The 10,505-nt window shown below is 36.0% G+C and overlaps 1 protein-coding gene across 1 annotated transcript; it reads left to right on the plus strand.

Annotated features, from left to right (window-relative positions):
* The first annotated feature begins 329 nt into the window (after positions 1–329).
* c11h16orf87 (chromosome 11 C16orf87 homolog) lies at positions 330–6,186 on the plus strand. Its single transcript, XM_067400613.1, has 4 exons — positions 330–573; positions 1,411–1,504; positions 4,217–4,396; positions 5,752–6,186. The coding sequence occupies exons 1-4, from the start codon at positions 508–510 to the stop codon at positions 5,868–5,870; spliced, it is 459 nt and encodes a 152-aa protein (XP_067256714.1). The 5' UTR covers positions 330–507; the 3' UTR covers positions 5,871–6,186.
* The last annotated feature ends 4,319 nt before the right edge of the window (positions 6,187–10,505 follow it).

The raw sequence follows: 10,505 nt of genomic DNA on the forward strand, positions 1-10,505 counted from the left end.
AAATCGAACAGTTGTTTTCATTAAGTCATAATATTAAAATGTGATGGCAGTGCCTCAAGCAGCATATCTATTTCACCTACATCAGCACTTATTGTTCTTCTTCACCCATGTGACTGTCGCGCTGTAGTGCGCATGCTCCGTGAGTACTGCAGGCAATATCAGGACATATATTTGGAAATGTCTTGAATAGGCTATTTATTAATGCCGTTCGCTCTCCTAAAGTGGCTTTTGTGACGAGCAGTACTCAACTTTAGAGTGTGCAGTCAAAAATGGCCTAATCTTTCCACAGCTAGATGTGGGTCACGTGAGCCGCCAGCCAGGGACCGCTCGAACCTCTACAGTGCGCATGCGCTGTATAATGCGATTGATGGTTCATCGGACGGTTAGTGTGTGTCTGAGCTCCCGGGAACCCGATCAGCTGCACTTCTCTGTGCGTTAGTGCAGCTGGAAGTTTTGTAGCACGACCGCCGAGGTTAAGGAATATTACTGAAACTCTTCGTTATAAATATGTCTACAAACAAAGTGAAGAAAGTGAAGATGGCCACCAAATCATGCCCGGAGTGTGACCAACAGGTGAGGTGTTGTTTGAGAAAAAATAATACATATTTGTGTTTTTGCTGAAGTTTTCAGCCGCCGGATTGTTGTGTTTAGTATGGTGTGTCCTTTAATGAGGCAAAGTTATTCATTAGACGTGTGTGAGATGCAAACAGCGTTGCTACGTGATGTAAAATATGGTTTTCACATTTCTGTCGATTTTATTCAAGTGATATTACCGATATTATGTATATTATCACATAATTAGACATTTAATTAATTTATTTATTTTTTTAATTTGGCGATGAACACGTGCAAGGCTGTAAAATGATTTCCAGCTTTCTGGATTGAAACAATGACATTTCATAGGTTTCATGCAGTCTGTGTTCGCCTCGTCAAATATCATAAAGAAGGCTAATCTCTGCGATAAACTGATTAGAAATGTACATGATATTATGTGAAGACTTCAACCACTTGTAAAGATGATAATGAGGTGATACGATCATATATATTCAAGCAGATTTCGACATAAACGATGAATTACCAATGTTTACTTTGCCCTTGAACAAACAGAAGTCGCGTCATTTCAGATCATTTCATTAGACTCTATTGTGTGTATTGTGTTTTGGCACATCAATTTAGCAGAAAACTATCAGGTTATTGTTTCCTGTTTACTATAGTCGGTATCAGTTCTCCTCAGTCAAATGACACATCATTGTTGTCTATATAAAGGCACACCACATTTATCCCTCTGTAAATGCTTAATATTGAAGTGCTCTTCCTCCAGTGTTGTGAAATATTTATTCAGCCATTGTACGTGAATTTCGGTGTGTGCTTGCGTACACTGATCTCTTTTTCTCTTTCTGTTTTTCTCAGATTCCTGTGGCTTGTAAATCCTGTACTTGTGGCTACATCTTCATCAGCCGAAAGCTGCTGAATGCCAAATTAAATGAGAGGTCTCCAGTAATGGGTAAATTGTGCATCTTTTATGTATTTTTTACATCTGAAAACCCCACATATCCATTCCTATATTATGTTATTCTAAAGTACAGTTAAATTATTTATCAAGTGGCCTTTAACCAGATGTGATGTGAATATTGATCTGGAAAATGACTGCTACAGGTTCAAAACTATTACAATGGAATGTAATTCCAGATATTGATCAGCAAACTTTGTCTACCACTGACAATGAACAACTAATTTCATCTCTTTAAGATTTGCACATATGAGTCTGCCATAGTAAGCCCATGTTTTCTGGCTATACTCATGAGTCAGGCAGATTTTAAAAATAATAATAAATAAAAAAAAATGTACACTATTGGTATGTGTTGAACTTTGGGCTAGTGAATGGAAATGAATAGCAGGCAAGTTTCCAGTCAGCAGGATGCGTTGAGAATACTGAAATGAGTGGTGCAGTGGTGGCTGTGTGCTTGAGTGAGTAGTGTTAAGAGGGATGGGGGAAGGGCAAACTAATTCCTGTCTGAAAAGCTTGTTCCTGCTGCCTCTCTCTTCACTCACCCACCCACCCAGTCTTATCTGGAAACTAGTCACAATATTTCAAGACTTTGATCTAAGATTGACTAATTTTTATGATACATCAACAGTCATTTAAAAAAAATCTCCCAAAGATGATTATGTATACAAAATGGCTTTTTTAAAGTTAAACTGGAGGTGTTTTGGTTTTTTAATAGAAGGGATTTTTGCTGTGATGATGAAAAATGAAGCGTGTAGAAAAAAGTTTGCAATTTAAGGGTTAAGAAACCAGCTTTGGTTGTGATGAGCTTGGGCATGTGACTACATGTGTGGTATTTTAACATTATTTGGTAAACTTAATCCTGTGGTTTAAAATTTTTTTGTTTGTTTGTTTGTTTGTTTTTTGGCATTCTTTTGATTTTTCTCATTTTCGGATCTAATATTCAAACACTAATATGAAGTTTTAAGTCATGATAATTGTATTGTATAAGCTAGAAACCTCAAGCGTGCTGAAGTTTTAATGTTTTTATTGTTCATAGCCCATCTGGCTTGTGCATTGCGTTTTTTGGCCTTGCAGACTCAGTCTGTGATTGTTACATTGAGTTATGACTGGAATGCTCTGCACAAATGTTCTTTTGTTTGAATGTTTTACAGTGGTGTGATGTATTTTTTCTGTACAAATATGTGAGAGCTTTCTGCGATTCACATAAGGAATTAATTTGTAAATATGTAAAGAGTGCGAGGTCCTACTATATCATGTTAAATGAAGGGTGTAGTCATATTTTCTTCTAAGAGAAATGTCTTTTCTCTTGTAACATTAGGTTTCCATTTTAGCAGCAGTATTCATGTAGGGCTCACCCTTCACTCTGCTAAGAATAATGTGCTTGATTTGAAATAGGACAGACTTTATTTAGATTGCCCTGCCTGTCCTTGCTTGGTTTACTCCTTTTGTAAGGGGAATTGTAATTCAGATGAAATATTAAAAGAAAGAATACTATATGTTTATGAGACCACAGATACCATAGACTAGACTAGAGTATAAAAGATTCTTATTTTATAGCATTTACAGACAGTCTTTCCAGATATTTTTCAATAATATTCACAGACTTGATGCAACTTTGTGATTGTGTCACAGTTCTATAGAAGTAATTAGCTGTAGAACAGAGCTCTTCTTGTTAATGCAGGTGATTGACAGTGCCTGGATTCCTGAGTTAATGTGCAGTCATAAGGCAGGCCTATAAAGGGAGGGAGCAGAAACAGATCTTATCACTGCGTTTAGAATCAAAAATGGCTGCCATGGAAATACTTGATTATATAGATATTTAAAAATATCTGTTGGTGACAGATTGTGTTTCAGTGATTCACAGAATTGAGTTACACCAAGATTATTAAATCATTCAATTGTTTGATTATTGTAAATACATGTTACACATTTTTTTTGAAAGCTGAAATTTCCTGTGGTGTGACTTTGTCTTAAGTATTTAAACAGCATTTTGCTAATAATTTTGTAATTATTATGCATGCAAAAAAGGTGATGAAAAATAGTGAAAACATCAAGGAAATGCTGACAGACAAGTCACAGCACCATCGCACATTAATATACATTAAGACCAAAATAATGTTAATTTTAGAAAAAGAAAAAGAAAAAAAAACAGAAAAATCCTCTTTCCCTGGATTTTTACATATTTACATATAAATAATAAATATTAAAATATTAATATTAAATATAATTGGCCAAATTATGTATATCTGCTCTTTCAATTTATCATTATTATTATTATTATAATTCTGGTGTCATTTTGAAATGAACAACTCTCAGATGAGCTCTCCTCACACAGGGTTGCCAGGATCTTGTTACTAATGACGTTTACTCGAAGTCTAAAGAGCCCTATAAATAAACTCCCTCAGAGAGACACAGGCCTACTTTCTTTTAGTAATGAGCTCTTAATTCTCTGATTATAGCTCTGTATATGGCTGTGGCTTTCTACACCATTTGCTGATTTGCATGTGAACTGACAGACCCCCTTTTTGGCTTTTTATCCTGTCAGTATGGTTGGGGGATGGGTTTAAAGATCATGTGAAAAAAAAAAAATAGAGCTGCTGTTTGTGTTAAAACTGTTTATTAGATGGTTTGGCTAGTTTGTATGTATATAATGTGACTGTATCAACCTCCATTGTTTTATCATTTATCTTTTTGATTGTGTTTCAGACAAATTGGATGCCAAGAGAAGACGAACAGAAAGAATCAGAAAAGAGAAGATAAACTTAACATCTACCAGTGATATGGAAAATAGGAGGCGGCCCCGTTCCAACAGTCAGTCGGATCCAATCCGCAGAGGACGAGGCAGACCAAAAACTGTTGGGCTGAAGAAGCAGGAGGAAGAAAAAGGTAATGTGCTCCCACACGTCTGGGGGAAAAAGTAAGCATTGTACATTTATGGTAACTACAATACAATATCTTATAACTTATTTTTCCATTTAGTCTTTTACAATGATGTCAAATAATTTCAATGTAATTGCCTACAATAATAATAAACTTGATATTAAACCTTTTTTCTCATATACTTTTCTTGGAATATTTCTTGAAAATATATTCTTGGAATATATACTCTTATGTAAACGGTTTTGTTGACAAAAAAAAAAATTTCTGACAATCCAAATGAAAGTATTCTCAGTGAGTGTGCTGTAAAGGGCTCTTGTGAATAATGTTTGATTACAGTTCTCTTTCCTGCTTTTGTGAGCGCCTTTTTCACTATGTGACATTTATTTTCAATGCCTGTCATTTTATCCATTTTGAGTCTGTATTTTCTCATTTTGAGTCATACAAAATGGGTTCTGCTCTTCCCCTCCATCTCATAGTTTCAATGCTTCTTGCCTGTTGTGTCAAACAGTAACTGAGCAAAACCTTAAAGCGGATAATTTTAGGAGCATTTCAAATATCCTAAGCATTAAGAGAAGTTGCTGAAATATTGGGCTACTCTTTGAAAGATTTTGACATATATACTCACATCTGGAGTGACTGGTCAAAGGAGGAGATGAAAAACAATACTGGCAGAATGTGACGATGCTATTTGTGTCCTCGAGGTCCAGATACTGACCTACCTACCACCCCTCTCCCCAAACTGACCATCACTCCCATAATGACCCACTCTGTTTTCACATTCCCCCTTTAGATTTCTGTTTATCTTCATTTGCATTTAGAGAAAAAATGCCTCTCTTTGGCGTGTCACCACTGATCCCACTGCATCCGTCTTAACTCCCGGCCACACCTAGCTGTAAACCAAATAGTGTCTCCTATTCAATAAAACCCTCTGTTGAGCAACACAAGTATGTTTTACATAAAGCTTGTTTCTTAAAATGACAACAGATGACCATATCTCCGTGGTCACCAAGACAAAAGAAATATTCAGGAGCCATTAGGGTGGCATGTGGTTCATTGTACTGTTTCCAAGTGTATGGCTTTCATATTGTGGATTAATGATTTACGCACATGGCTCTTTTTTTACTCTCTGCTAAATGAATCATTGCTGGGTTAGAAGAAACTATGCATTATCAGCTCTTCCATGGAGAATCTATGATTTTCAGTTCTCTGCAAATCTGCTGTTTTTCAATTGGTTATGAAATAAATTACATTTGTATCCTTGGTAGTTGAATTTTGCTTTGTATCCTATACTAACTTGGCACAGTTCCCTTTTGATAACAATACAGTCATGGTTGACTTTTTTTTTGTTGTTTCTTTCACAGAAAAACAGGAAAAGGAGATTGATATTTATGCCAACCTCTCCGATGAGAAGGCTTTTGTGTTCTCGGTGGCCTTGGCTGAGATTAACCGCAAAATTCTGGGCCAGAGACTCATCCTGTAACAAGCTTTGGAAACAATTGCAGCTGAATCTCAGGACTCTTACTGCGTGGGTGTGCGGGTATCCCATATGTCTATGTAAAAGCAGGTGGGAAACTCTGACCCGAAGAAGCTTATACCCCTGCCTGTATGGCCAAAGCTCAGTGGTGCTGCCGTGTATTGGTGGATTTCAGATGCCTGCACTGTGTATGAGGGTGTAAATGACTGTTATCCTCCACATGAATGAGAACTGTAGTAATCACTAGCGGTGTAGGATTCTATCTATTTTAATGACAATTCTATGGAATGTATTCAGTGTTCCTACCAGTCGTTTCTTAAAATTTTAAGCTGTTTATTGGAGGACAGTGGGTGCACCAAAAGAACAATTTATGTGCAAATTATGACTTGTAAGCAGATCAATTCCATTATTTGTTTATTCAGGTGGCAGTGAGCCATATTATTTCCCAAGTAACCTAGTGGGAGCTGAACCCAAGGAAATGGCGGGTTAATGGTTATTTATTATGCCGCAACCATCGTAATTTAAGCGTGAATTTTATTTTCCCTTTTGTTATTGTTTGACAAATGGTAACAAAATTCATGTGTAATATTCACCCTGTATTTGAACATATTAAAATCAATTGCATTTAAACTATTTTCAGGAGAAGTTAATTGCAACCATTCCTTCTCATACGTCATGTGCCCCTCTTTAAGATGGATTTGGAGCAAGAAAAATGCCTATGGCAAATCTCAAAGAGAGCTCATATTTCAGCTGTTCTCTAAAGCTCTACTCAAAACTGAACCGTTTAGTTTCAGTTCTTTACAGGAAATATTTCACCATGAACAAAGAACCGGACTCAAATGTGTTGAATAAAATGTATGAGGATTGTCCTTGGATGCTCCGTGTTTCAGATGATAATGATTTATGTAACATTTTCATTTACAGGGAGCCCAGAATATGTTATTTCATATATTGTATTTATCTAGATCCACAATCTAGTTCGGATTGTGTTACCTTCCTTAGGAGAGCAGCTGCTGCAGCTAGTTTTTTTTCCAAAGCTTCATCACCAAGCAACAAGCTCACCTCAGAGAATCCAGTGTGCTGTGGTTTCCACAGAAATGATGGCTCACCAGCTCTATATTCCTTTTTTCATCCGTCACTGACTTGCCCATAGCAACCTTTGTGATTCTCAAAGGGCATATTAATGAATAATTCACAATATAAAACATGCCTACTTAACAGTACAGTACACCTCTATAGTCAATATATTCTACCTTCCTTCAGCCGTTTATGTGCTGTGAAAGTAAAATATGTTATGCTGCTTCAGCTCTTTGCAAGTAATATTTCACAGTCAACATTTACTTGTGAAGAGATGCTGTCTTTTCTCGTGTTAAAAGATTGCAAGGTGTGAAGCATTCTTAGTAAATAAAAATCATCCAAATGTTCCAGAATTAATTCCACAATGAGTTACAAGGTGTTTTGAGTGTTTTATGTTTAGGTTAACTAGGGTTAACTTTGCCTGTTGAACAAGAAAAACAAGGTTGCAGATCTGTTACTGAAGTGTGTGTGTGTTGCCATAGTAGCCTGAAAATGTATCCTATTTTGCATGTAAAATTCTGACCTGTACAATAAAATTTGCTAATCGCTGATTATACAGTGAGGTGTAACAATAAAAATGCAAATACTGAGCAGAAACTCTACAACTGTGTGGCCAATAAAGTAAGAGGTCAAGAGATAAACAATGAGTTGTTGAGTTGCACCAGGGGTTTCCCACTTCATGAGTAGCTGCATTTGCATTTGGTTGCCACCTTCGGTCAGGATTAGTGTGACAGCTGTTAAAGCTTTTGTTCTTGAGCTATCACCTATACAAAAACCAACAATTCATTCACTTCAAGTTTGTGGAGAATAACTCTTTTCCTGTGTGATTATTAATTCATGGCTGAAATTGTTATATCTGTGCTTTTGTGGGTTTCAGTGGCATGATGATGTGATACGTCACAGGACAGTTGGTGTTTTTGGTCTGAATGGTTTTAAGGTCAAAGGCAGATGATGTCTCTCTGTGGTGGAGGTGACAAGGGTCTGATATTGTTTGGCACTTGCTGAAGCTCCCATTGGAAATCCTCATTGTGAATCTCAGTCTCTGGCACTTTGCCTGGAGGATAGGAATAAAACAGATTCCTTCCTTTATATCTTAGGTTACAGGAAATGGAAAAGTTGAATAATCGCATCCCATCTACAGAAAATGAATATTTGTGTGGCTGGAAATTTACTCATCTAATATTTCTCCACAATATTTCTTTACTTTTGCTGTAGTTTGCTTTTTTTTTTTAATTTAAAAAAAAAAAAGGAATTGATTGGATCATTGATCTCACGTGGGTCAACAGAGAAGAAATGTTCTTGCAAGAGGGAGGGAAAGTTATTTTAGTTAAAGGGTCATGAAACCCAAAAACATTTTTTTTGAGATGTAAACAGATATTTATAGGCTGCACATCATTTAAAACACTAAAGGTACTCAAAAAAAAAAAAAAAAAAAGTGATTTTTGCATTTTTCAGAGCGATTTCTGTCTTCCGTTTTGAAAAGCTGAGTCGGAGCAACGTCGCAAAATCTGACATAATCGTGTACTTTCGGCCCAAGTGTGATTATAATTGCGGTATTATGCATGAGGAAGTCTCACTTCTCTCTCCTCGGTCATTCAGAGACACATCGCTGGTGTTCGTTTCCTCAGTGCCACTCACTATGTGTTTTCCTGCGACGCGACCAGAGCAGAGGTTTGTGTGCATGTGGATTGTTTTGCTGTAATCTACCAGCACAAATGGAAAATATGTTCGAGAAAATATGATTAGGAGGGCAGGTGAATTAAAAAAAAAAAAAAAAAAAGTGCACAGATAAATTACTGCAATTTTCCATAAAAATATAAGAATTGTCTATTTTGATTTCATGATGACTTTAAACAACTGTTAAATCAAGCATAGCCAAAGCCTTAGATCATAACACAAAAATCTTGATTAAAAGAGAACCAGACAGTGATAAAAAGCTGCTATATTTATACCAAAGACTGTCAAGGCCAAAGCCTCAGAATTTGTTTCACACAGAAAACCTTTTCAAAACCGCTGAAAGGGTCATAATGTTCATTTAATTTGGGAAAGCAAGACATATTGATTAACATTAGTGTTATGCAGGCTACAAACACAAAAGCCCACAAAAAACATCAATGAATGTACTGAAGTACTGTTTGTTAGTGCATGTATTATTTGAAATGTTATTGACATGATACCCTCTTTCTCGAATCATTTGTTCAGATGTTTTGTGTGCATTGAAAAACCATTTGGGTTGTTGATGGAAACACAGAATGAACCACATGCTCTGGTGTGGAATAAAACAGACCCCTGCCTTTATATCATTTACTGTAAAGCAGATAGCTCAATGTCTGTTTTTCTGGCATTTGGGTGATTTGGTCTCTTTCTCCCCCAGTTAGCTTCTTTATGAACCACTAGATGGCAGCCAAACCATAATCCTCCACTAGCTATTTAGAGCATAGTATACTGAAGTTTCATACAACATTTACAGAAATCCATTGCTTTAGCTCTAAAGCAGATTTAGTATGAAATGTATAATGTTGAACCGGAAATGCAGAAAACTTTAATCTTAAAGCAACAAGATGAACACTGAATTTTCTTAATTGGAAACTCTATCAAAGGTTTTATGACCAACATTATTTAACACGAATGGTGTAGTAACATCTTGTTGAGTCACAAGATGATGGATACTAGCAATTCTAACTGACACTGATATTTACCATGTAACCAAAATATTAAGTAAAAACCGCTAAAAACCATTAGTAGTTTTACTGCTCTAAAATCATCATGACTTAAAGAGATACTCCCAATAATGAAAATTCTCTGATCTCGTGTTCACTCTCATGCCATCCCAGATGTATTTGACTTTTTTTCTTGAGATAAACACAAAGATTTCTAGAAAAATAATCTATCTCTGTGAGTTCATATAATGCCAGTGTACAGAAACCCCAAATGTAATGCTTTAAAACCCACACAATGAAGTTGAACATGACAGTAATCCATATTACCACAGTTGATGGATCAATTTCATCTGAAGTGAAACAAGTGTTTGAGAGAAAAAAAACTATAATATTGTAATATTTTACCATTTATAAACTACACTGCCTGGCCCGGCCCCAAAAAAAGTTGCTGTTTGGATTTTAATAGGCATATACTTAAGAGTCAATGGATGGATCATTATTATAGTGATTATTATGTTTCTAGCACGTTATATGTTTGACAACAGTTCTTTTAACCCTTAAAGATGGAGTGTGTAGCTTTTAATTTCTTAAACAACCATGTATTAAGATGTATCATGGCCATATTCCAGGATGACAATGTCAAGATTCATCAGGCTCAAATTGTGAAGGAATTGTTGGGAGGGAGCATGAAGAATCATTTTAACACATGAATTGTCACTGACCTTAACCTCAGTGTAAGTTTTTGGGATGTGCTGGAGTAGACTTTACAGAGTGCTCACCTCTTGCATTGTCAATACAAGATCTGGACCAAAAAATGTATGTGTATAAACCATCATTTTGGCCAGATGTCATTTGTGGGTTCATTAGAGTGTTGTGAAGTTAAAAAAAAAAGTTTAAAATATTA

This window comes from Chanodichthys erythropterus, chromosome 11, assembly GCF_024489055.1.
Source record: "Chanodichthys erythropterus isolate Z2021 chromosome 11, ASM2448905v1, whole genome shotgun sequence".
In the NCBI taxonomy this organism is placed as follows: domain Eukaryota; kingdom Metazoa; phylum Chordata; class Actinopteri; order Cypriniformes; family Xenocyprididae; genus Chanodichthys; species Chanodichthys erythropterus.

Excerpts from the sequence above, each read along its gene's own strand:
- c11h16orf87 (XM_067400613.1), top strand. The coding sequence starts at position 508 with ATGTCTACAAACAAAGTGAAGAAAGTGAAGATGGCCACCAAATCATGC. Across the intron at positions 574-1,410 it reads GCCCGGAGTGTGACCAACAG|ATTCCTGTGGCTTGTAAATC; the intron begins GTGAGGTGTTGT and ends TGTTTTTCTCAG. Across the intron at positions 1,505-4,216 it reads TGAGAGGTCTCCAGTAATGG|ACAAATTGGATGCCAAGAGA; the intron begins GTAAATTGTGCA and ends ATTGTGTTTCAG.